At 39.8% G+C, this 27,029-nt stretch overlaps 3 protein-coding genes and 1 non-coding gene across 4 annotated transcripts in view; 2 read left to right on the top strand and 2 right to left on the bottom strand.

The window, feature by feature from the left end:
* The first annotated feature begins 2,668 nt into the window (after window positions 1–2,668).
* LOC6540639 overlaps window positions 2,669–27,029 on the top strand; it is a 36,918-nt gene continuing 12,557 nt past the window's right edge. Inside the window, exon 1 of the mRNA XM_001968633.3 lies at window positions 2,669–2,683. The gene's annotated coding sequence lies outside the window, so the exon portion shown is untranslated. The remainder of the gene's footprint in view (window positions 2,684–27,029) is intronic.
* On the bottom strand, window positions 3,636–4,107 carry LOC26526435. The gene is made up of 3 exons (XM_015160020.2): window positions 4,055–4,107; window positions 3,821–3,970; window positions 3,636–3,767 (listed from the first exon to the last, which is right to left on the bottom strand). Exons 1-3 carry the CDS (start codon window positions 4,080–4,082, stop codon window positions 3,697–3,699), a joined length of 249 nt encoding a protein of 82 aa, XP_015015506.1. The 5' UTR covers window positions 4,083–4,107; the 3' UTR covers window positions 3,636–3,696.
* On the bottom strand, window positions 6,876–7,800 carry LOC6540602. Its single transcript, XM_001968634.3, has 4 exons — window positions 7,783–7,800; window positions 7,369–7,720; window positions 7,187–7,310; window positions 6,876–7,132 (listed from the first exon to the last, which is right to left on the bottom strand). Exons 2-4 carry the CDS (start codon window positions 7,463–7,465, stop codon window positions 7,030–7,032), a joined length of 324 nt encoding a protein of 107 aa, XP_001968670.1. The 5' UTR covers window positions 7,466–7,720; window positions 7,783–7,800; the 3' UTR covers window positions 6,876–7,029.
* On the top strand, window positions 23,306–23,377 carry Trnaw-cca. The gene has a single exon. It is a non-coding gene; the product is annotated as a tRNA-Trp (tRNA).

Here is a 27,029-nt window from a genome sequence, read left to right as displayed (position 1 = left end):
AGGCTTATCAATTTTAATTGTTTAATTAGGAGCTTATGATTTGTATAACTCCAATAATGGATGATGAAGATTGGAGACGGTTACTATTTTATAGAACGAAACTAAAGAATTGATTTGATGCCTACGAATTTTCTCGACGACTATATGCGGAATTAATCACGTTTGAAACTGAAGACAAACTGCGCCTGGTATCCGAATACCTTATGCAAAATAACATATTCGACAGAAATTGGACCTTCGGAACGGATTTGGTAAACGAAGGAAATCATGTTTGGTTTTCTAATGGACAGTTCTTATCACCGCAATTGTGGTACTTTTTTTAGACAAGGTAGTACGGTTTTTGGTGCTCCTATTTAAATGCCACGCTGTATGGTCTTGCTCTTAAGCCGTGTGACTCTCTCTTTCGCCTCTCTTGCGCCACCCACGCCGAGGAAAAGCTCAGTGGAAATTGCGGCCGTGCTCACGAACGAACTTGTTAGCATTTCGCTGGCATTCAGGTTCAGTTCTAATCCAACGGGCGACGGAACAACATACCGTGTGTGCTGTGTTCGCTAGAGGCGCGACTGTAAATATTTAAAAATTGAAAAACATATTCATAATCGGCCCAGGCCAAAACACTGCGAGAAATTCCTGCAGCGAAGTGATTTCGAATGAGTGGTTTCAAAGTGACCGGTTTGAGCCAAAGTCGTGTTTTGTGCCCCTACACACAAAAGAAGATCTATTAAATATAATCATAACAAATGCATTTGATATATAAAAGTTTGAAAGTTGAATAAAAAAATAAAGTTGAAAGTGCGAAGGTGAAAATTCTGCTCAATCCGAATCTCGCTCTTTCTCTCTCTTCTTGCTGGCGGAAACTAACGGTTTAGGCAAAAAGTGCCGTAAAAGCTCGCTCCTTTCGCACATGCGTGTGCGTGTGAGTGTGTGTGCTTGCTTGAGCGTGCGAGTGTGTTTGTGTGTGTGCCCGTGTTAGCATCCTGTAGCAAGTTCTTCACTCAAGGATAACAGTCGTAAAAGCACAACAATGTAATGAACAATATCAGAAAATATCATCATCATCATCAACATTTTCATGGCAAGGGAAAATATTATGTGTGTGTGTGTGTGTGTGTGTGTATGTCTACCAGGTTCTTTTAGCCCACAAACTTTAATGTCCTTCTTTGTCACTTAGTTTAATGCGACAGTCGCCGTCAAACGCGACAATACGAGGGCATTTGCATGCGATTTACGATTCCCATAGCCTCCAAAACAGACAATCCAACGGGTTAAGTCTGCCAAGGAGGCTGCGACTCCTTCCGCACACCCTCCTCAAAACTACACACACACACTCTCACAGTGGTAGCCAAGGGCATGTAACAGGTAACACAACACAATTGACACCTGTCTCGCTTCTGCATTTCCGTCGCTCTTTCGCTCTCCGAACCTCCTCCTTTTGTGGAAGGTCCTGTAATACTCGTCCCGTCAATAACAACAGTTGCCACAAAGAGCCATTTCAATGTCATAAAAGGATGTTGAGTTCGCATCAAGTCAAAAGTAACTGCCAAGTAGATTTCTGATCTGAATTCGATTAATGTGGAAAGTAATTAATAATGAAGATAAACAGAAACCAACTTATATTAAAGAATCGTTTTAAATCTGCTTAGATTTATTTCTAAAAAAATTTAACTAGAAGTCCTTGGTTTAAATATGCATTATTTGAAATAAGAAACTCTCTACATATACCAGTACTCATGTTTGAGGACACCGAGAACATGGCTAAATTAGAAATGCACAACTTTTGGCCAGCACATGCTGTTCCAGAGTTTGTCCAGTTAGTACAAATCTCTTTTTGAATGTCCGAACTTAAATGGCGAAGAAGAGGGCAACGGGTTGCGGAAAAGTCACCCACTTTTTCATTACTGTTGCACATGAAGTTGAAGTTTGTCGTATACTGGATGACCTTTATGCAAAACAGGTCCTGGCCCAACCGCCCACGCTGCCTTTTCCAATGCGGTGCATTATTAAGCGCCAGCTTTTCTATTATTCAGCACACACATGATGTCTGTGTTTGGGCGGTGTAATAAAAAAGCATGCATTATTCATGCAAAGGCTTCACTGTGGTCAGCCAGCCGTTTTTCCTGCTGTATTGCGTATTGAAATGCCATTAGCGAAAATCGTGCGATTGGCATTGCGCCGACGCGGCGTATACGCAATCTGGCATTGAGATAATATTAATTCGCGTGGTGGCCATTATGCCAGCTGGCCCCACATTTACATTAATATTGCCGGAACAATGCTGGCCATAATCGTTACGAATGCAGATAATGCCAGTTAGTTTGGCCTAATTAAAAGAGAGAGGGCAAGCGAAACAAAGCCTAAGAAAATTGCCTTCTGCTGATGCGTGAATTTTCGTAACAACAGCGGTGAAAAACATTGCAACATTTCGTGGTCGTTTTCAGTGAGTTGATTCCGTTTTTGTGTGTGTTTGCCTTGCCGGAGCACGCGTGTGTCTGCGTTACCTTGGACAAGAATAAACCATCCAAACATCCTGCAGCATCCGCGCATCCAAACATCCAAGAAGCCCGGGCATCCATCTACTTGGCCATTGTGGTTGTACTTGGCTGTTCTCCTCGGTGCGACCCCCCATTCATCCTCATTCTGAATCCTTGGCGCAGCAGATTCTAGTTGGTGGCCTACTCTGAAGGTAAGTGCAAACATTCACTTTTTTCGTCATTTTCCTCGCTCAATCGATTATTCCCCAACTGAGCTCCAACTTAAATAAGCCATGAAGTCGCATAAAAAGCTACAGGCGAGGCCAGCAAACAAACACATAATTAAAGTTTGAATGTTAAACGCCCACATCGACACTTTATTCAAATGTGCTTTTTTTTCTCCAGAGATAAATAGTTTCATTTGCTTGCGGAGCATATAAAAGCACCTAAATCAATTTGGCAGTCAGCACATCGGTTTTTTATTACTATAATTTTTTATGTTTACAATGAGACGAGAAACGATAATAATCAAAGCTGTTCGATTAACAAAAACTCATTCAGCTTCTGACGCTAAATTCATACACATTTGTATTGAATGGTAGACATTTGCATTTGAAATATACCGATGTTATTTTGGTTTAAATTTGGTAATTATTCTCGCCTCACAATAATAATATTTCTATTGGGCATAAAGAAAAACCGCTCATAGCGATGACGAAGGCGAGCCTGAACAGCAGAAAATGTCAATAAACTTTTCGATTTGTGTCATGTTGGGTTTTCTACCATATACGTGAATAAACGACTTCTCAGGCTGAGATTGACATAGCTAACCGCCCAAACACGCCCATAAATATAGACCCTCTGCAGACTGGGCGTGGCATAATGGGCGTGTAATGGAAACAGTTTGTTATAATTAGACAACAGTGACCGGCTATTACAGCTAAACTAGTTACTGGCTAATGGCCATGATGTTGCCTACTTTTGTGCGCTGAGCGAAGGGAAAACGGGGCGTATACGTAACTTTGCTTTTGAATCTTAACCACTGCACACCCTTATTGGCTTTACTTACAATTTTTGTTTGTTAGGAAGTGCATAACTATTTAAGCATATTAAAGTGAGTTATTCCACCCAATGGCCTACATCTATAGTGATAATAGACAAAAATAATTTTGGAAGTTTATGTATATACATTAATCATCGTCATTAATCATATATACATTAAACATCATGTATTGACATCTTTGCAAACTGGAACTTGCTTTTCGGAGCACTTGCTGCGAGAAATGGGCGTCAGGACTAAAACAAAAAGTTTGGGCCATTTATAGTTAGCAATCACGATCGATATTTACCCGATAAGCTCATCGACTTCCGTTGGCAGTTAATGGCCTTCAAAATACATGGATTGCGCACGGTATAAAAGCATTGTTTGTCCTTGCTGACACATCCGAAGTTATCTTTGATGGGGCAGAGCTTATCACAATGTTGCGCGGCAACAACACCTTTGTTTTTAATTTGTTTCAATTTTTTTTTATTTAATTTGTAAGAATATTTTTAGGAAACATATAGGATCTACATATATCTACCTATTATCATTAACCAAAGTAGCTTCATTTGTAAGTCAGTGCAAAGTGTGAAAGTCGACTGAGTTATGACAGTGGATTTGGCATTACTAATTTGCAAAAATAGAATATACAACGCATTCAACCATGAAATGTTTTCAACTCTTGCTTTCTATAACAAAATACGGTTTCCAATTGAACGATAGCTTTTGAGTAACAAGAAAGCAGATGGGTCAGAAAATGTCTCCTTCATAATTCATGGCAGACATTACATTAGGTTACTACTACAAATCATGGCGAATAAAATTCACCCGACCTCCGGAACATTTTTATGGCAACAATCTTTGCCAACAGCTCGTAAAACAAAAGCAACAGTCCGCAGTGCCTTACTCTCATAATTTATTTTGCATACACACATTCGAGTAACAAAACAAGAAGGAAAACAAGGATACACTCCTCTCAGGCACAAAAAAAAAAACCGAGCATTGAAGGGGAAAAATTCAATTTCAGAGGATATTTTTGATACCCATAGCTTCTTTCTGTGCAAAAAAAAAAAAAAACACAAAAAATAAGCGAAATGTAGTTCTCACTTTTTGCAACCACGGAAAATGAGTTGTTAAAGCGATAAAAATGTATAAATTTGTTTAAATAATAATACTTTTGGCAGATCCGTGACAATATTACTATATTGATGTCAGAAATATAAGCGTGTTAGATTCCGCGAATAATCTGATTTATGGCATTGAAATGTAACGTTATACTAAAATTGATTTGCATTCAAATGTAACGCTGTATATTTTGTGGCTTTAATACGTATATTGTAGTAGATTAAGAGTGGTTAAAAAGAAGAATTTTTTTACATTATTAAAACCATGTTCATTGATTTCCTCTGTGGAATAAATGAATTGTGAATGTGTATAAATATTTAAATATCTTTAGAGAAGCTTTAAATTAGTCCATCTCGTTTTAGCTTTTGTGAATGGAGTTTCCTTTTTTAAGGCAGCGAAAGACAGCGCGTGAAACGTAATGAATAAATAAGGTTTGGCTGTAGTTTGCCATTCGAGGAGCTTAAGATTTTCCAGCCCACGTGGATGTGGATATATAGATTGTAAAAAGGTGCGAGGACTTGTGCGTTTGCATATTTTAGCTGCTCCTTTGCACCTTTTACATTTTATATGCCGTGCGGCGGTTGAATTTGAGTTTTTGAGCCGTCGACTGGCCCCCGAATTTTTCCTCTTCTGCGCCTACTTTTATTTCAGTTTCCGTTTATGTACACATTTGTAGCCTGGCCAACATTCAGTTCCACATCTACATCCACATCCAAATCCACACCCGAGCCAACCTTCACCTTTCGCACACACGGAGAGGTCACCATTCCCTGCCAATTTATAAATGCTGTATGTACATGTGTTTTCACAAGGCTTTAACTTGGCCCTCTACCCAAAATGCGCCACAAAAAGTGGGCAAAAAAATAAAAGTGTAATATTCACTTTTTATGCTGAGGCTGGCGCTTCTCGCATGCGACTAAAAACCAGCTGCGGTCCCCGTACTGTGTAAATTTCTCCTACATTTCTCCATTTCTCGAAACTTTGTGGCCCCATGGTCAAGTTTCGGTTGGGCAAACAAAGAAAACCCGACTTCTTTGCCCAGTTGGTCCTTGCAGAATCGGAACTTTTGTGGCGTGTTTTTCGGTCGGTCCTCCACTCGAATTTGGGTTAATGGCCACACACATCCGCACATTACTTGTGCAAATTCCAACACCATCGAAGGCATTAGCCAATGCTAATTTTAATGTGAAACTCGCAAATGGTATGCGTGTAAGTTTAAATTAAATCCGCTGTCAATACATGCACCTGCGCAAATTAGTTCCAGTTAAATGCGCTTAACACGGCCACCGAATTAATTTCTGTTTTGCGGATTAGCTAAAGCACCTCTTATCGGCCTGATTTGCGAATTAGATATGAGAAACTGGCTCACTAACTAGAGTCAGTCCTTAAATAAATAGTATAATAGTATAAATATCGAACTGAAAAAATGAGTAACAAATAATTTAGAGAGCTCTAAACAAGTGTGAAACATATGTGCCACTTTCCTATTGTATCGATTGAATTATTAAGCGATCTAATTCCAAAAACATAACTCTTACTGCGCATCTCTGTCACTAAATGTTGATTTGATGGTTGTAAATCGAATTGAATAATTAAACAGTTAGCTGCGAACAACTGTTCAGCGGCAATCGATCACATAATTGAGATGCGACTTTGATTGCATTCGCAGGCTGTGGAAAATTACACGACTGGGGAAAAATGCTGGCCTTTTGATGGTGGGCGAGAACTCGGGTTCGGTGGGGGCATTTGGCCTTAAACCGAGATGGCTGTGAATTGGGAGCAACTGTCGAGGTCGTCACATTTGACCCGCAATGCAGCCGGGGCTTAATCTGCCCCGCAGTCGCATTCAAATGTCAATTAGTGTTGTTGCTGTGGTTTCAATTTCTCCACGCTGCCCTCTTATCTTTCCGGCTCTTTTTGGCCCGTTCCCATTTCCATTCCCAATCCAATTCCAATCCCCCGGGAAGCCATCGAGCAATTGAAGGCCACGGAAGGCCATAGAAGGTCCGCATCCGGATCTGGATCCTTGGCCAGCGTTCAATAAATCTCGACCAGCACGAGTACTCACCAAGGGGTAAGAAAGAATAAAACCTTTTAAATCTGTTTAGCTAGTTGGTTATAAAAGTGTTGCAGCGAATGAAGCTATTAAATTAGCATATTTTGGGGTGAAATTGATTTATTCACAACCTTGTTAGCTGCTTGCTTAATTTCGAAAAATGCACTATGACCTAATTAACAAGTGAACACATTTTCCAACTAGAAATTTCAGTCGTATCCCAAGGCAGAAAATTTTGGTGCATAAATAATAAACGTTTCTGGGACAAACAACATTCTGCACAGATATCGACAGAAATATTAAATATATCCAATTGAACACGAGCGATCGGCTGCCTAGTTGCAAAGTAGGGCTTTGCTGCAGCAGTCCGGATAAGGAAGATCTGGATTGATATATCCACCGTAGCGGCAAGGAGGCGGCAGGATGCTCACTCCGCAGCTGCCAAGGAACAGTTAGATGTGCATTCCAGCCATCGAAAAGTAACCAACTCACCTGTGGTAAACGACACGTCCGTTGAGTCCGCACAAGATTTTGCGGCACTCGTGCGTGGGATCCTTGATGCTAACCCCCGGATTCAGGACGACTCCCGGGTTGATGGTGCACTTACCAGGATGGCCTGTGGATGAAAATTGAAGCTGAAAATGGAGCTGTCAGCTGCGGTTGTCTGCACTCACTCGGGTCGTACTGGATGTCCTCCCATTCCGCCGACTGGCCTGCGTCGAAAAGAATCCAGAGGAGCATAACTAAAAGGAACCAAGTGCGCGCGTCCATCGAGGAATGTACCCAAAACTGTAAAAGCTACTTTTTTGTATCTAATATCTTCATATAATTAAACTACAATCTAGCTCGAATTTCGTAAATATGTTTTATATTTTATTCATGCTCAATTTGACGTACTTTGCAAAACGTAAACGCACAATTTTAAGCATAGTTGCATTTGAAACTCATTTCGCAGCAATCGGGAAAGTCGGCGTCACATAACCGTCATATACACAGCCCTTCGGAGGATACGATTTATCATTGCAACTGAGTATTTACAAGAATTTCATATCTTTAAAGTTCATATAAATATTGGGGAATAAGTTTACCCATAAGTCAGAGCCCAAGCATCCCGACCGCACTCAACTTGGGCGCACTTTATGGGATGGCGAAATGATTTGCCACTCTCGACGATCACCTTACCCTGGAAAATATCGAAGACACACTTATTGGAATGGCCTATGAAGTGATATGATAACATAATTACTTTTGAAATATTTTTAACTGCATAATTAAACCTTTTATTGGTACAGATATACCATTATCGGCAAAGAATTCGTAAATGATGTTGGCCATGAATAATCATAATTACTGGCAGGATAGTGGAAATTCTGAATTGCGGCATCCTGATCCTGTTTGTGTGTGCTCGCCGCTGTTGGGTTTTCAGGAAATTTGACTAAAAGATTCGATTTTCCCAGCTGTCTGGCCGTAAAGTGCCAGGCCTACCCTGCCTCGCTGTTGATTCCGTATGCGCATTTTAATTAAAATGCAGTCAGACAGGCGGCAAGGATATGCTGGCTATATGCTGATGAAGTTATCGAATATGTTAATGCAGTTATTTGCAGCTGGATTCGCCTTGTGTCATCTGTTGATGTAGTTGCATAATTCGATTAAGTGACGCTGCCTCCAGAGCCTCATGTCCTCTGCCCTGCGACCCATGCCCTTCTTCGGGCCAATGTAAATGTTGGTTTATTGGCCTGTCTGTCTGACTGTCTATTGTCTTCCGTAAATTGTGATTGTTGGTGTGCCAGTCGGCGACCCAGGCCAAATCCATTTGAATCAACAAATTTGTGGGCCACCTAATTGATACAGCTGTGTACTCACACACATATCTTTGGTCTGCTTTCGGGTCACCCACCGTCGAGCCAAGTAAATGCGATTCTAGCTGGTGTGGTGCTGTTTTGATTACCTTTCCTCTGGCTGGCTGGCCAATTAGCAAGCGACCTCCATTGTTCGCCAGTTGAAATTAATTGAATCGAGTGGCCTCAGCTGGGCCTGAAATATGCACTTCAATGAACTCATCTCGACCCTAGTGGTTGGCTAATTAACCGACCCACTCGAAGCTCAAATAAACACAGCTGAATTTCCCGCCGAGGAGTGGATGGCTTAAGCGAAGAGAAACGGGGTGCGGGCATGCTCTATTAGCAGGAAATCTACGGTATTACCCTGTTTTGTTAGCCCTTTTAAATTATACTTACAGGAATTACATCTTAAAAGTACGAAAGTACATTGAGATAATTGATTGAGATAAAATATCTAGAGGGTGGACTAAATTATAGGAACTGCGGCCGTATAAATCTTTTAAATTTTAATCAATCAAAATGAAATACTTTTTGAAGGGCCACTAAAATAACATTTTGCAACCTAGGAAAATAGTTTACACCAATTATTGGAATTTCCATTTCGTAGCACACTATGTTTTTTGGAATCATTCTCTACACCTGAGCAACGAATTCCGGTTTCCGCTTTGGCATACATAAAGGCCAAAAATTGTTTCGATCGATAGAGCAATAGAACCATGTACACGGGCATTTGCTAAGGTATTTGCATATATAAAGAATCAACACGTATGTGGCGTAAATAACAAATTGGCCAGGTGAACGCATTTAGCTGTGAGTTGAAATGGGCATCGATTGAGGTGTCCAGAAATAAGGGTCAACTTTCGGCCAGGCAACCTCTATTTTTTTCCTTTTTTCTTTTAGGGACTTATAGGCGACGATGCGTTCAAGTATTCCCTTTTTATTTTTGGCTGTCCTGGGGCCTTCAAACCGAGATGGTTATCAAGCCTCCGGCTTCTGGACTGGATTTCGGCTCCCTTTTTATGGTCGCACATAAAAACACACATCATTATAATTTCAATGACATTAAAGTCCCTATCAAAGTGAATGAGATACAAGCGAATGTTTTATATTTATTGCTCTACTTTTTCGGCGCTTTTAATTTTTGTGACGCCCTCCCGCTGACCCCAGGTGAGCACCAGTTCACCAGCGCACCAGCTCACCTGTTCGCCACCTCACCTTTCCACCTGCCCACCTGGGCACACACTCGCATACAAATTGCTTCCTGTCCCAGTCTCCCAGTGAAATGTCTGCGTTAAAAGGCCAACGGCCATGTGTTTTATTCGGCATTTATTTACGTTTGCAGGCAGCAAGATTCGAAAAAAGGGCGAGAAATATATACGCGGGGTATACGTATAACGTATATGCGATACAACGAATGCTTTTAGCCAAAGTCATTCATCCAAACACACGCATTTTTAACGGCTGCATACATATTTATGTGTATTTGTAATTCTAGCTTTTCACGTATGTATTTTTATAGTTGAGAAAACAGATATGACTTAGGCGTAGGCATGTGTAACCTGAAGGTCAGGCGGATGTTTTGTGTGGAAAAGTTTGCTTTCAGCTTTCACCTGAAAGAAAATCATTTTGTTGTACCAAACGAAAGGAAAATAATTCTGTACAAAATTACATTTTCCAAGAAATAAATCTGTGCGCTTTTCTTACGTCATAGCTGGCACTCCAAACACATGTATTTCTCAATCAAATTAAATATATATTACGGACGCAATTTCATTCATAATAAGTATACGCACTGTTTACCCAAATCAAATCGCACACATTGTAGCAATAATTTGCAGTACTTTACACTTTGTTAGCCGTATTATATATATTATTGCATTGCAAATATGAAATATTCAATTGTGTTATGCTTCACTGAATAATTCATGGTCCAAAAATAAACCAACGAAAAACAACGAAAATTTCAAACACAATGCACGCACACTGAGTGAAAAGTGCAGTACCCAAAATTCTTGCTGGAGAACAAATAAATTCGATTCAGTCACAAACATTTACATTGTATACTCGAAGTAAAATCTACACTAATAATTTGTGATATATTTTTATTATAAATTGTTGAAAGATTGCATCTAGAAATGTCTATATAAATAACACTAAAATTCCTTAAATGTTTTTCTTTTGCTTTAATTTGAGTTTTATTCTTCGTGTGCATTCTTTATAGCCTAGCGATGGGCTGCAACAACTGTAACATCCACTGTAAACGACCTTGAAAATGCGGTTTTCCAGTTTTCCAGCTTACTTGTTTGTTTGCTCATCTTGTTGTAGTTGCTGCTATTGTTCCTGACAGCAGCACACTGAGTTATTAAAATTCGCCTTTGCAATTGCAGTCTATAAACCGCTTAGCCTTTGTTTCACTTCGAGAAACGAAATACTCTCGAAAATAGATCTCTGCTTTGTGTCCAAAATTTTCAGGGGCATCGACTGAGGAATATGCAATTATAAACAATTTGAGAGATGTGTAAGGGAAAAACAAATGCACTTCTCAGCCATAAATTACTGTGTGTTTTTGGAACACAGAAATACCTTGTAATGGGTATGCGAAAGTGAAGAGATCAGTATGTCAGCCGGGGGAAAATTTCTTTTGAATTTTGTAACTTGAATGAAATACATGGTTTGAGAAAAGAATTCACAATAGTGTTTCCTTTATTTGCAGTTGAGTTGCATTGGATTATAACCTGGCAAGTAAATGAGTAATGACTTTCTAAAGACATTGGAATTGATTAACATTTTCAATTAGCCTCAATCGATTATATTTTTTCTTCTGTAGTCACATTTACACTTAATTAATTAGGCCGCTTCTATCTATTCAAATATTTATGTGCATTTCACAAGAGCTACGCCTTCTCCTTACCCTCTGCAATTGTTTTAGGTTATTATTATCAGGGATCAAAGCGTTATCAAAACGTTGTAAGTCGCAGGATAATGGACTTGTGGCTGCTGTGTGTGAGTGTGACCAAACAGTTCGGATTAACCCAGACCTGCGAATTTATCCTTGGCATTTAACAATGCTTGACTTGTCCTGGCTCTCTGTGGTTTTTGCTGCTGCTGGTGGAAACCGCGAAGCTGCGCTTGTTGAATTATTTAAGGCACACAAGTGCGCACCGCCCAACCAGCCAACCGCCCATCTCACACCGCCCACCGCCCAACCCCACCCATCATCAAGTACAAGGATAATGCCAAGCAGATAAAAGTGGCCGCAATGTAGCATACATTAAGGCGTCGTTGGCGACGCCGCCACTAAAGTCCTCTTTGGCAGCGGCAGCTTGATTATGTCTCAGGACTCGAGAGTCGAGACCCGAGTCACTCCGCACAAAAAAGAAATTAATTAATTTTTAAGCGTAATTAAATGCAAAGCAGCACTTGGTGGCGCAGCCCACAGCGCCCTTGCCCTTCCACGTCGCCTCACTACACTGAAAAAATTGGTACTCATGAAGTAATTAGCTCAGCTTAGATGTCAGATTAGATGCTATGAATAATATAAAATAATACATATTATAGTGATTTGTGGACATGTCTTATGATTCAATAATAGCATGATTATAATTAACAATATGATACTACCTTGATACTACCAAATTTGTGAACAGTGTCGGTCGACCTGGCTTTGTTTTTCTGCCCATGAAGGCGCAAGGCTAACAAGTGGGTGGTCAAGGACGCGAAGGATGCGCGCCATTAATATTTTTCGGGCCCCGAACATTTCTCGAAGGAAGTGATTTCTTTGAAATGAGTTGCGAGCCTCCATCGTCGAACATTTTTCCTTCACGCAATTAAAAATTCCACTCGAAGTCGGAGCAAAAAAAAAAGGAAAAAAAAACTGAAAAGGTTATCCACTCGAGCGCAGTTAATGGGCTTCGAGTTCGGTTTCAGTGGGATTTCATTTAATTTTTTTCGCTCTTTTCGCTTTTTATTTTGTTTGTTCTGACCCTGCGAATGATTGGCGAAGGGCAGAACGCCCCAAGGTGGCCGGAACTTTGTCTGCCATTGACTTTTGCATGTGGGCTGGCCAATCAACGCCCAGAGCCCGAGAAACCAGAGGGCGGAGGAGGATCCCAGTCAGGAGGTCAGGACCTGGTCCCCATACGAGACCCCTGAGAAACCCAAGGAGCAACAATGGAGCTCACCAGATTTCGATTCACATTCAATTTTGATGGCTCGTTTGGCTCGGCTTTGCTGCCTTTGGTCAATTTCACTTTTATGTGTGTAGTCATCAGCTAAATGCCTACCCAATATGTAGTATAGTATACCAATCTGGCCCGTTTGTTTGGCATGTACACATGTATTCATATAGACAACGTGCTCGTGCCGAATTTTTTGTTATTTTTAGGCGGCTGCACACAAAAAACCAAAACAAAGCCGAAAACTAAATTCAAACAAAGCGAAACGAAACAATTACGCGCCATAGGCTCTCAGGAACTGTCAGTAGTCGCCTAATGGACTCGAATCCCAATCGATCCAAAATGCTTTTCGTACACACTCAAAATGTACTATGGAAATGGCTCAGAAATAGTTTAAGCAAACTACACAATGTTAAGTAATAGTAACTTATTCGGATTCGGATATGATAAAACAAACAAGTTTTTCTATATGAATTTCAATGAATAATATCATTCTATTAGATTTTCCAACACTCTAAATGAATTTTCAATCCACATTTGAATTAAAATCACTTGAAAATATTTATTTAATGGATTTTTTATTGCTGGCCATGAGCATTCCCCGACCACATATTGATCCGATAAATATTTGCCGTTTGCATTAATTGTTTGCTAGTTGAACAAGCCAGAGAAAAAGCGTTTTCAATATGAATTAAGGCATGTCAATATAGTCGGGGATGTCCAGAACAAAAAGATATATCTGGCAGTGCACCTCCTGCAATCCCCAACATCCATCGTGTGGATACTCGGTCGTGGCCCAGTTCATTAATGGACAGTCGGTGCAACTGCATTGGCACCACCTCCCCTTCCACCGGCCACACAATTCAATTAAATTTATGCCAATGCCAATGTCCGTGTGCTGCTGGCCACTGGCTGTGTTTGTTTTTGTCTCACACGTATGTCAATAGCTGTTTTAAGTTAATTAATCAAAGCTGAGCCAATTTTTTGCCAGACGTTTTCCACATTTGTGGTTTACGAAATGATGCGGTTGCCGTTTTAGATACCCCACCTCAAATGCACTGCTCATTTGGGGAGAATATATTCTTATTTTTAAACTACATATATGCATTAAAAATATATATATTTTTTTGTTTTCAGTGGGTATAATTTTTAAAATTAAAAATACCTCTATTTAGTCTTTGCACTTTCTCTGGGTCTTTAATTTTATTGAATTTATTTATATCTCGCGTTTGACATCTTCTTTCCGCATCGAATTGGAATTCTGTTGGCATTTGCTGCCTTTGGACATAAATCGAACTTTGTAATTTAAACGCCATTAGTTTTCGCAATTCGTAAACAATTTGGCCTATTTTAACGTAGTTCTCTGTTGTTTCAGCTGCTAGCCGATGAAGATGATATTTACATTGGTGTTCGTTAAATGATTTCGTTTTGTTTAGATCTTCGGATGGGTTACGTTCAAGGTAAATGTCTATACTATTTGGTACATACTAAGGGTAAAATTGCCATTTCTCTTGGCATTCAAAATTATAATTATATTTTTATAATTAAAATTGTAGCAAATAAATATATATTCCAAGTGTATTCATTGATATTTTTGGCTGATTTTTCGGCACGTGGCATGGCCCACTAATTGCCACTTGAGTGTGGAATCCCAAAACTGGGACCGGGTCAAAGCCGAGTCCTTTGTCGGGCCTTGGCAACCAAAAAAAAAAAAAATATAAGAGAAAGCAGTAAGAAAAAATCAAATTCACACATTTGCAGGGTAGAAATGTGGGACAAGGAGGCGGGACGTGGCAACACAATTGTCCTTGCAAGGACACACAGCTGCCACGTCAACGTCTCAGCCAAGGGCTGTGCTGCTGCTGGAGAATATTGATCCGTTTTTTTTAAAAACTGCTCAGCCTGGCCAGGTGAGCCAGCCAGGTGTGGCATTTATGAATTGTGCGCCGTGTTTGTTCGCAGGCCACGCTGCGTATACGCGATGTTTATTGATTGTGTCTGATGCGAACCGATAAGAACGGATTTCTTTACACTACACTGCCACAAATCGCAGTTGGCCCTCGTGATATGTTCTATTTTATGGAGATTTTTCCATGGCAAGGCTGCTGCAACTGCTTCCTGTGCTCAATGTCATCGACATTCAATGCAATTATGGCAAATTTCCGATGACCCCATCTCTCAAAGGCGAAAGTTCAATTTCGCATTCAATTTGCGACTTCCACATAGCACTGTGATAGCAAATTGCCATGCCAGAACCCAAACAATTTCAATGTGCATGTGTTGTGTGCCTCTGTGTATGTGTGTTTGTGTGTTTGTGCTTTTATCACCATCCACTCTGACTTTCCCGCCCGGAGGCTCTCACCTGTACAGGCAGGTAAACGATAACACAAACGCAGGGAAATGCGCACGACCAGGTGAAACTGGCGAACAAGCGAGCTCTTCGATTGCAGCGACAAAAGCACATCGTCAACGGGGCACGGCAACGTGTCGAGCATAAGTAATGTTTATTTTTTATGTACATACATTTTTATACACATATTTCCGCTCGTTTTCGGGGGCCACACGCATGTAAAAGGCGCTTCAAAGGAGGCAGAGGAGGGGCTGTTTAGCAAACATGAAAGTTGCCAGAAATAAAGCAATGAGAAAAATAACCGAGATGTGCTGGAATTTTCAAGCGTTCAGAGGGAACTCAAACCTGTCTTCCAATATTGCAAAAAGGCACAAAGGACACCATTAAAATTCGTCCTTGCAATTACGGCTCTGAGTTATTTTCAATATTAAGCTCATTCTTCGTTTTCGGTGGCTGAAAGCTCCGCTCCTTAACTATTGCGTCCTTCATTTACATGCTTTTTCTCGAAGATTTCGGAGATGTAATTAATCACCCTCCGCCAGCTCTCAATTATCCTTTCTCGGCGATTGCAATTGTGGGTCAGTTGCCCAAGGCTGTGGACCCAAAGCCATCGCCATGAAATGGAAGAGATGAGACCATGAGACCATGGGCGGCACGTTCCATGACCGGATGTGTGCCTGCATGCAGCGGACGGACGGACTTGTAAATGGGATATGGACACGTGGCAGAGGACAGCTGGAAACAACAAATGGAAATACCATTTCAATAATTTATGCCCGGCAATAAGGAGAAATATATTTAAAGGAATCTTGAAAAGCATCTGCCATATCTTATACATGCTTAATAGCCGAAAATAATTTTCCTCCAGCGAAACAAATGCTCCAGGTGATGGACGCCCACATCCAAGCTGAGGCCCAAACTCACATCACTCATACGCCACGTGCAGTGCTCTGCTGCCTGTTCTGCTGTCTGGCTGCCAATCTCTTCTGCTCTGTTTTTAATTAAAAAATGTTAATTTAAAGCTGCGAACTGGCAGGACCCGTGAAAATGGCACGAAATAAATGAATAATAAACTACATACCAACTCTATGTTACTCGAAATTAACACTTATTTGACATTGAATATATTTCAGCAATTTACGGACTTAACTAGGAATCTTAATTAATGCATCCAGCAAAGCTTATACTTGACCATAAACAATTAAGTGAACAATGCTAACGGCTATAAGCTATTTTTAAGCTAGTTTGCTGATAAACATGTAAATACTTTTAAGTAAACTCCTGGCAACTTCAAAAGTCTATTCAAATGCATTCATTTGCAAATAATTTGCCCAAGAGCAGGTCACTTTATCAATTGTAAGCACTTGCATGCGAACAAGGGGCCGGGTACTCGATACTCCCAAAAGTATGCTATGAAAAATTGAAAATGGTTGCACGGAGAAATGAAAATGAAATGAAATCAAAGGCAGCGCCAATCGTGAGTGGAAACCACAGGCGGGAAATGTGATACAGGGACAGGAAAAGGCATTGTTTGGGTGCAAGTGCAAGTCCTTTTGTGTGCTAGTGAGTATCTGTGAGCAGCAAATCAAATTAAGCTATCAGATAACCGTGTAAACGCTGCCAAGCAAGTGCAGAAATGTTGCCTTGATATTCGGCACAAACGCAGGACACACATAGCTCACATATATCAAGGAGTGGCAGCATGAAAGGAAATGACTGGGAAAAAATAGAGGTAGCCTGAAAAAACAGACCAAAAGCGGCAAAGCAATCAGCGAATCTGTGTGTGTGTCTGTGTGTATATATGGGTTACTGCGGCATAACTGACATGGCAAATCGATAGAACTGCGTTAAGCCAACGCCAACAAATGCGGTTTGATAGTTGGTCTATTTCCACTGCTCGCCATATGCACCACCACATTTCTGGTTGATTTCTCCAATTGTTGTACTCAACTTGCCTCTGGCTTAACGAAAAACAGTCAAAATGTGCATAGTTCGGCCTATATATTAAATATTTACTGAGAGCTTACATTAAAAATTAATTAAACTAGCAGTATAGGAAAAATGATAAATAAATTACCTGCCTGCTAAATAAAATTGCATTAAATTTATAATAATATTTTGATTTATTTGCCTTGTCAAATATTTATAATTCCATTGAATATTTTCTTTTGGGAGGAATATCTAGTTCATGCTTTCAAAGGCATTATACTGCAGCTGTGTTTAACTTAAAAATGTTCGCAATAATAATCCCTGACATTTTGGATGCCAGATGGAAATACCATTCTAATTCATAGTGTGAAGTGTGCTCAAGATCATAATCTTGAAAGTGTAGAATTATGTCAGTAGCAATCTGGACTCAAAATTGTTTTATAAACTTGTACAAAATATGTTTTCTTTTGCAAACTGAAGGAGAACTTCTCCTGCAGGAGGGGTAAAGTATAAGCTCAGCATAATGCATTTATGCAACCCAAAGCTTCTGTGAGAGTCCTTTTTATTTTTCGCCTGCCACAATGACACCCACACAGGTGCATTTGGTGCTTTGATTGCAAAAGTGTCAAAGGTTGCGTATGACTTTTTTTATTTGGCCTACGAAGGCTGCGCGAAATGCGTTTATCCAAAACGGGAAATGTCACAAAATGGCTGGCGTAAAGGGAAAATTGCGAGAATTGCAAAAAGCGTCCGTTAAGGTTGAGGGTGGTGTGGAAAATCGCCTTAAAGTGCACAACAAGGGATCGGTGGTGCCGCACAATGTAAAGGGAATTTAAGGACAATGGGGCCAGGCAACTTAATGCCAACAGCAGGCAGTTAATGATACTCATCATTATCGGGGACCGAGACCCAGACCCACAGATCCAGAACGGCTTCTTATCGCACACATAGTAGCACATTCATTAAAGCACGCGCACGTATACGCCCCGTTGGCCCGCCCTCGCAGCCAGATTACGTATACGCCCGAGTGTTTGTCAGCAGGCGGATCGGAGCAGGAGGTCCCAATGCTTAGTGACAAAAATATCGGAGCAGCCTTGGCTGAATGTGAACGTGTATGTGAATGTGGCTGTGTGTTTGGGTGTGTGTTTGGGTGTGGGTGTGTGTGGGTGTGGCAGGGCGTGCACTTAAATCTGTTCTTGTTTCAAGTGCGCACGGAGCACGTTTTAGCAACGGCTTCGGTTCATTTTAAGTGACGCTTACACGGCACGACATCACGGCCCCCTTTTCGCATTTTGCCTCCCCCGTGGCATTGCATAACTTGTTGCTTTAGTTTGCGCTTAACTTTGCTCTCAATGAATTTTATAGTTGCGCCTGCCAACCAGCCATCCAGCCAACCAGCCAACATCCTGGCCACGCTCGTCCTTGCTTATATAAAGTCCTGTCTGTATCCGCCTGCCTGTTGCTGCTCCTGTCTGTTCTCGGGCCGTTGTGTGCATTTGGCTCTTAAATATTTAACAAGCGCAATTATTGAGTTCACTATGCCAAAAGCTTGGTTCGAATTAATTCCAAATGTTATGCAAAAATACTCGTTTGGAAACTTTTCGGGATAAATGGCCGATTGGGATCCGCCTCCAAAGTTTTCTTGCCATTTCAGAGAACCCAAAAAGTAATACAACTTTACTGGTTTCGGATTTTCTGAAGCAAATTAAATAATAGCTTTGCAAACTGTTTTTAATGAGTTTTTCGCAGAATTTCTGGGATAGCTGGGAAAGCGTCACATGTATTCTTCGCAAAAAGCTTTATGTGAGCAGACACCTAACAATTTGCAAAATTCATTTTAAAATCATTTCGAAAATAAACAATTCAGGCAGACGGAGCACAAGACCCAAAAGAATTCACAGATGTCTATTAGAACATCATCTTTGTTCCCAAAAAAAAAAGAATGGAAGTTCTTTAGTTCATGTTCATGAACTTGAACATTTTAAATAGAGGTTGTTAATACTTTATGATGGCTTACTTAAAATATTTTTTAGTAATAGAATGAATTTACATTCCTTTCATATTTCATCATAAATACACTTTGTATTCATGCACATGGCCAAATCACTCAATTAAACAATTAGCATGTATTTGAGTTATGTAGACTGGATTGCATTTTCAACTGCTCTAAAATGGGTGTGAGATATTTGCGATACTCGATATTTTTCTATGCTCACAGTTGTTGGTCAATTTAACACCCAGTTAAACTGAACCAATGAAATCCTTTTTCGGTGCACACACTTTTTATCAAATTGGCACTACGCCCAAGTGACTCCTGCCCCAACTGAACTGAACCGACATCAATTTTTACACGTGCTGTCAATCAGTAGCCCCACCTCTGTTCAGTTTGCGTTCGCGCGTAACCTCAATGGCCGCCCCATTTCCCGTATACTGCCCTTTGACCTCCACCTCCAATGGAAAACCCTGCTGTCAGCGAGCTTTTCGTTCTGATTTTGTGAGCTGCGAGCGTCGGGTGCTAGCTACGACCCCAGTGCCAGGTTAACTCCCAATGCCAGTGGCCACAATACCACAGGGGATACCACAGGGTATATTAGCTGCTTCGGTGTCTCAAATAATTAACATGCTTTACATCAGGAACAAAACTTTAGGGGCAATTTTTGCAATACATTAGATGTGTTTGATTATACAAATGTTGGATTCGGTAATATAAAGATGTTACATTTTTTGGGAACACATATTCAGTTCCCGAAAATGGAGGGTACTATAATGTGTTGCACAGTATTTTGCCGCCTAATTGTAGACCCTAATTTTATTTTCCCCTTTTCTGGTGGTTGCCACGCACCAGCAACGTGCCAATTAATCATATTAATTTGTTGCCATTCGCTTGTAAATTTCTCGTATCGATTTTCAGCAGCCGCCGCTCCGAAATAAGCCTTAAAAATTATGCAAATTTATGCTGGCTAGGATATGGCGAGTCCTTGCGCCTCGGTAAAACAGCAAAAATGCAGAAGAAAAAAGTTGAATGGGAACCCGAACCGAACACGGCCCGCAGCCAACTGAGCAAACATAATTGTAACTATTTTATGGACAGCTCGCCAAAAATTATGTTGAGCACGGGGCAGGAAAAACAGGCAGAAACGAGCCAGCAACAAAATAACAACATCATCATTAACATCGGAGGCAGGAACAGGAACGACAATAACAAGAACAACAGCAACGAGAAGAGCAAGCACAATGGTGGCATTTTAAAAATCTAATTAGCTGCCTCAATGGCGAAATTTAATTAAATAAGTTTGTGCAACTGCCGTCGATGCTGTAAAGTTAATTAAAAAAGAACTGTTGACACATCCACACATGCAGGATGTGCGGTGTAAACAAGTGAAGGCGAAGGATGAAATTGGAAAAGTGGAAAAGCACCTTGGGAAATATTCCAGCCACTTAACCAAGTTGAACTAAAGTTCTCAGCTTGCCGATGGGCAAAGTTATGAGTGCTTGGCTTGGCTGCTAAATTGATTTGGATTATCAAAGACAAATTGGCTAGAAAGAGATGATTTATTTACCCACGAGTGGGTACACGTTTAACCAGCAATAAAACACACCTTGTCCCATCGATACTGCGCTTGTTTCCATCCGGAAATTCATAGATATTCATAGCCATATCTTATCTCAAGTTGTGACAACCTTGCGCGCCCATAAATTGCCATCGGAGCCAATAATGCAGTTTTCACACACCTAGTCAAAGATAACGCAAAAAGTATATTTTAATTATTTAAAGTAATATATTACGAGTTTATTGCATATTCAGAGCAATCGGATATTTTCTTAAATAATTTATTCTCTATTTTTACTTTCACTTTATTAGTTCTTCATTTCGCTCCTTTCTTGCCAAGGACATTGCAGTGCCATAAAATCATGTATTTGCATATGGCATGACTAACCAAAAGCTTACTAAATCGTAAGTTAATTTAGGTCTTCGCCGTAACAAGGACTTGGGTCAAATGTTTCTTGCTTCGTTGCCCATTCACATTTTCTCCATTTTTTTTTTTTTTTGGTTTGTCACGCTCTGGCAGCCAGGATGTGCTAGACAGGATCCGTGCGACTTGGTTTTCAGATTTTGGGGCGGCATGACAAATGCTACTTGCGTTGTCCTTAAACGAATTAGGTAGAGCTTATGCTGGAACTCCCAGTTGTAACTACTTAACTGAGCAAAAAACTCGGGCTGCCATTAACTCTCAGATTTTATGGGAGCTTGTGTGTGTGCGTGTGTTTTTGTGTTCTTCCTCGATTCCTGCTCCTGTTCGTCCTGTTTCGCTTCTCTCTTTGTGCTGCTGCTCACTTATTAATGAGTGCTCTCTCTGCCATCCCTGCTCCCATTCCCCACTCCGGCTCCTCGTTTTACTCGCCACATTTGTACACTGCGCCAGGATGGCCTGTTCCACGTGGAGTTGCCAGGACGCCTACGCCACTATCTGAGCGCCTGGCTGGCAATTCCATGCGCTTCTCACATACAAACAATCAGGACTGCGGAGGGGCACACAAATGGCTCACTTACACACGCACACACTGCACCACACAATTACAAACAGCGTTTTGAAAGGACGAGATGAAAAAGCACGCGCCTCAATTGAGAAAAAACCCAAAAGACCGGTTCTGAAATATGGAATCGAAGTAACAAATATCCTTCAGACAATATAAAATAAATAGTTTATTATAGAACTTTTCAGGCCAACGAAGTTTTTAGCTTTGCTACCACAATGTAATGTTATTTTGTCAAAAACATTAATTTTATTACTTTTAATACAGTGTTTTATTTTAGGGTATTCAAAAACTAACAACTAAAGTAGTGAAGGCCAAACGAATATCTCGCTTTTTATTTTGTTTCACTTTTCACCAGGCGCTTTTTGCCGCTCATTTTCCACAGACATTTTCAAATGTGCAACTGTTGAGTATTTATTAGTGTGCCCCATAAGCATGAATGGTTTTGTGTGTGTGCGTGGAGCATGGGGCGGGGGTCGGAGGTCGGAGGTCGGAGGTCGGGAGGGCTCTTTAGGGGTATGTTTCGGGTCTGGAGGGGTGTGGAGGGGTCTAGTACGGCGGACTCGTGTGGCTCCCTGGGGGATTTGCGCTTGAATACCATAATAGCGAATATATGCAAGTGCGCTGTGGAAAGTTCCGGGCGAACTAATCAAGAACCTATAAATAGGAGCCCAGTTCCCATGAATTCAGGTGTTTTCTGGTATTCCATGAACTTGGCGTACTGGAGATCTCAATCAGCTTTTCATGTTTATGTTTTTGGGCAGTTGGCGAGTAAATTAAATATTGAAGAGCTCGAAATGTACGATACGAAAGTGTGGAATCTTTAAAGAGATGATATAAAATAATTTTGTATGTGCTTGAACATTGGATGTATATGCTTACTCATGGTGTTTGGTTCAAATGCCACAAACTCTATCAAGCTTACCCACAGCCTAATTAATGAAACTATGGCCTAAATAATAATGAACTGGTACTCCTGTTTTATAATTTATAATATAAATAATTAAATAGCAATGTCATTCGAGGATATTGTGTTCTAATTAATCAGCTGCTATTTGTATACCAATAGTTAAATTAATATCAGTTATTTATTTCCTTATGAAAGGTTACTTCCTAATATATTGTATATAGTGAAAAAGATATTAGTGTGTCATTACTGTACTTTGACAAAGTCGTTGTAGAATTTCGCCAATTCATTTCGGTCAGCTATTGCTGCTCCAAACAAGTTACCAATGATCTAACTGCAGTTTTTCTTTTAGCAAAACCAGTTTTTTTTTTGCCTACCTAAGTCGCTAAAAGTTGGCTAAGCTGATAATTCTGCTGCAGTAAAACTAGCAGCGCAGTCGACGTATTGGCTTATCTAATCTAAGTTAATCGCGTTTATATTTATGATTTTATGCTTATCAATATAACGAAGTGAAGAAGAGAAAAACTTAGTCGTCTATATTGATTTAGGAAAAGAACCGTGTATAGGAGCATCATATGCATTCAATATATATTATGAAATTCTGGTAAACAGTGACCAAATCCACAATGGTATAATATTGTCTGAAGGCAAACACAAAGCCGAAAGCAACTAATTTAACGACACAAACTAATTTGCAGTTGGGCGGCAAATGGGGGGCGGTAAAAGTGAACGGACGCAATGACGTCGTCGGCAGCAACAACAACGAAACGACGAAAAAGTCGGTGCACTTTATTTAGTAGGATATTATTTTTAGGCACGCGAGTATCAACAATAGAGCTTTATATTTCTGTTTCGTGTGGCGTTTTTAACGTAGACTCCGTGGCGCAACGGTAGCGCGTCCGACTCCAGATCGGAAGGTTGCGTGTTCAAATCACGTCGGGGTCAGATCAGAAGTTTTTTTTCCGAGTACTTATGTATGCTTTTTCAACTGCGGGCAATCCCCACTACATAGGGATTAGTATAGTAGATTTTTCTCATAAATAAAATTGTACAATATATTTTAGCATTAACAGGATACTGATCCCGATACAATTATTTTTATTATTTGATCTTAAAAACAAGATAGAATGCTATAGAAGAGTAAACAAAAAATAGTTAGTAAAAAAAAATTTCTAAATTTGAATGCAGATTTTTGAATTTCAAAAAAAATTACAAAAGAAATTACAGAAAACTAATTTTCTAAATTTAAATGCAGATTTTTAGAGAATTGCGCCAGAAACATTTAGAGGTATGCCACTTCAAAATCCGATTAAGATAAGTTGAGTTATGGAGCTTAGAACTTCAGCCTTAGGACATTTCTTAATTTTTTTGAATTTCCACAACATCATACATCAAAAAAATTACAAAAAAATTAAAAAAAAATAAATTTCTAAATTTGAATGCAGATATTTAGAGAATTGCGTCAGAAACATTTAGAGGTATGCCACTTCAAAATCCGATTAAAATAAGTTGAGTTATGAAGTTTAGAACTTCAGCCTTTGGACATTTCCTAATTTTCTTGAATTTCCACAACATCATACATCAGAAAAATTACAAAAAAATTAAAAAAAAATAAATTTCTAAATTTGAATGCAGATATTTAGAGAATTGCGTCAAAAACATTTAGAGGTATGCCACTTCAAAATCCGATTAAGATAAGTTGAGTTATGGAGCTTAGAACTTCAGCCTTAGGACATTTCTTAATTTTTTTGAATTTCCACAACATCATACATCAAAAAAATTACAAAAAAATTAAAACAAAATAAATTTATAAATTTGAATGCAGATATTTAGAGAATTGCGTCAGAAACATTTAGAGGTATGCCACTTCAAAATCCGATTAAAATAAGTTGAGTTATGAAGTTTAGAACTTCAGCCTTTGGACATTTCCTAATTTTCTTGAATTTCCACAACATCATACATCAGAAAAATTACAAAAAAATTAAAAAAAAATAAATTTCTAAATTTGAATGCAGATATTTAGAGAATTGCGTCAAAAACATTTAGAGGTATGCTACTTCAAAATCCGATTAAGATAAGTTGAGTTATGGAGCTTAGAACTTCAGCCTTAGGACATTTCTTAATTTTTTTGAATTTCCACAACATCATACATCAGAAAAATTACAAAAAAATTAAAAAAAAAATAAATTTCTAAATTTGAATGCAGATATTTAGAGAATTGCGTCAGAAACATTTAGAGGTATGCCACTTCAAAATCCGATTAAGATAAGTTGAGTTATGAAGTTTAGAACTTCAGCCTTAGGACATTTCTTAATTTTCTTGAATTTCTACAACATCATACATCAGAAAAATTACAACAAAATTAAAAAAAAAATAAATTTCTAAATTTGAATGCAGATATTTAGAGAATTGCGTCAGAAATATTTAGAGGTATGCCACTTCAAAATCGGATTAAGATAAGTTGAGTTATGGAGCGTAGAACTTCAGCCTTAGGACATTTCTTAATTTTTTTGAATTTCTACAACATCATACATCAGAAAAATTTCACAATTTTCTGGAATCTCGGTAAAAATTGCAAATAAAATAAAGAAATAAAAAAAAAAATTCAAAAGTGTAGGCGTGACAGTTTTGGGAGTTTTGTGGGCGTGGTAACATTTAAAATAAACTAACGGGTATAATCACTAAATGTTAGTTACCCACTAAGCCATTTAGAGAGGTATTCGATAACTTTTCTAATTTACCACGAATTCGTTTCATTTACTCTGGTTATGATACTGGGAATTCATGTCAGCTTACGGTGCCAGCGAACGAACAAATTAAACCAATGACTCCAATTACTCGTCTACTCTACAACTCACTGGGCTGTAATGATCTCCCTGGTCCTCTGCCTAAATCTGTTAAGAAACCTTTTCATTTGATTTGCAAATAAATCTTTTCAATTCGTCTAAGTGACGCTTTTCAAAGCTAAAATAAGTTGATGCGCCCTTGCTAAAACTAGTTTTGTTTTTTGTCAATTAACCAGCGAAAAGTCAAAGCAGAAATCACTTAAAGTATTCAATTACAAAATGTAAAACAACATAGCACGAAATAAAAGAGATGAAACTGCAGGGAAAATAGGGGAAAATGCTAGAAAAATGCTCGGAAAATGGGAAAATCAAGGCGAAGGGTGGTCGGAGAACCAACAAAGCGAATGGAAAAGTGAAATGAAATAAAAGTGCGGGACAAAATGAAAGGCAGTGGCGGACAGGGAAGGAAATAGTGTGCTAGGGGAGCAGCTATTGCAGAAATAACTACAACAACAGGTGGCCCCCGCATATGTTGCCGTTTCGCTGACACCGTCCGCTAGGTGGCGTCTGCTGGCATTTACCTTTCGCCCTCCCTGCGCCCATGCCAGTCGTCCTTGTGAATGGGGGGCGTTGGCGTGGGCGTGGCCGGGTGCCTCTGGCCTTAGAATAAATATACACTACCCACTTTCTCCCTTCCCCGTTTCAACAAATAATTGTTTTTTGGCCAGCCAACCAGCCATCCAACCACCCAGCTCGCTGCTGCACTTTTTTGCAAATAAAGCCAAAGTTGTTGCCGCAGTTTAATCTTTTTTCGTCGTCGTGATTTCAACTGCAGCAGGCTGGCGGATGCAGCTGCTCCAGGAGCGCGGGGCTAATGCAAACAGGTCAGGTGAATGGCATACAGTGGGGAAGTGGAGCTGACCTGGTGGATCCTTGAAAACATAGCCCGCCGGAGGGGATTCCTCTGCTTGACTTGTGCACTATTTGAAGGGATACAATATGTTTTATATTACATTCAACCTGCTTATAATGAATGGAAGTTATAAGCAGTATTGGTCCTTTAACCATTTTAATTTATTCACGCTTCTAAACTATTTTGAGGTTGCTGGAACTAAACATTGCTTGAACACATAATTTGATAAGCTTTTTAGGGACTTCGTAACAATCTGACAATCCCCATGATCTCTTATAAAGACGATAATTTATCTCTATTTTATTTGGCCCATTGTGCGCAGGGGAACAGGCAGTTGTTAACTCTGATTTAATGGCCACAATGCAATACCTGCTACTGCCATTGTGTGCGTGAGTGTGTCTCTGTCTGTGTGTGTGTGCTCGACCGGACATAACTGCTCTTCTTCCCCTTCAACCCACTTGGAGTCCTCCAACCCCCTGTAGCCCCCGCTCCACCACAACCCATTCGAATCTGTCGGGTTGGTCGTTCTCAAGAGAAGTGGCTACGTGCTGTGTTTGCGGTGCTCGAGATCCATCCGGATACCTGATGCAGTTTACTACACTGTACGAAATATGGAATCACTATTCAAATATAATTTATAAATACATTATTAACATAATATCTTAATTTTATGGAACGACCTACATTTGTTGTAAGTCAATTGGCTTTATTAACTAGTCAGCACGTTTAAATTGCAAAAGTTTTTTCGGTGTACGGTGCCCGGCAACTACGTGATGCGGTCCTTGTTGTGGGCTTTTAATGGGTTAATGGCGCCAGCTGCAGCCCCCTCCCCATTCATCCAGGCAATGTTGCAGTTTGGAGTGGCAAGAGCCATTGGCATTATGATAAATACACTTTT

This window comes from Drosophila erecta, unplaced genomic scaffold (genome assembly GCF_003286155.1).
Source record: "Drosophila erecta strain 14021-0224.00,06,07 unplaced genomic scaffold, DereRS2 tig00000055-arrow-pilon, whole genome shotgun sequence".
NCBI classification, from domain to species: domain Eukaryota; kingdom Metazoa; phylum Arthropoda; class Insecta; order Diptera; family Drosophilidae; genus Drosophila; species Drosophila erecta.
This window is presented reverse-complemented; position numbering and strand designations above follow the sequence as displayed.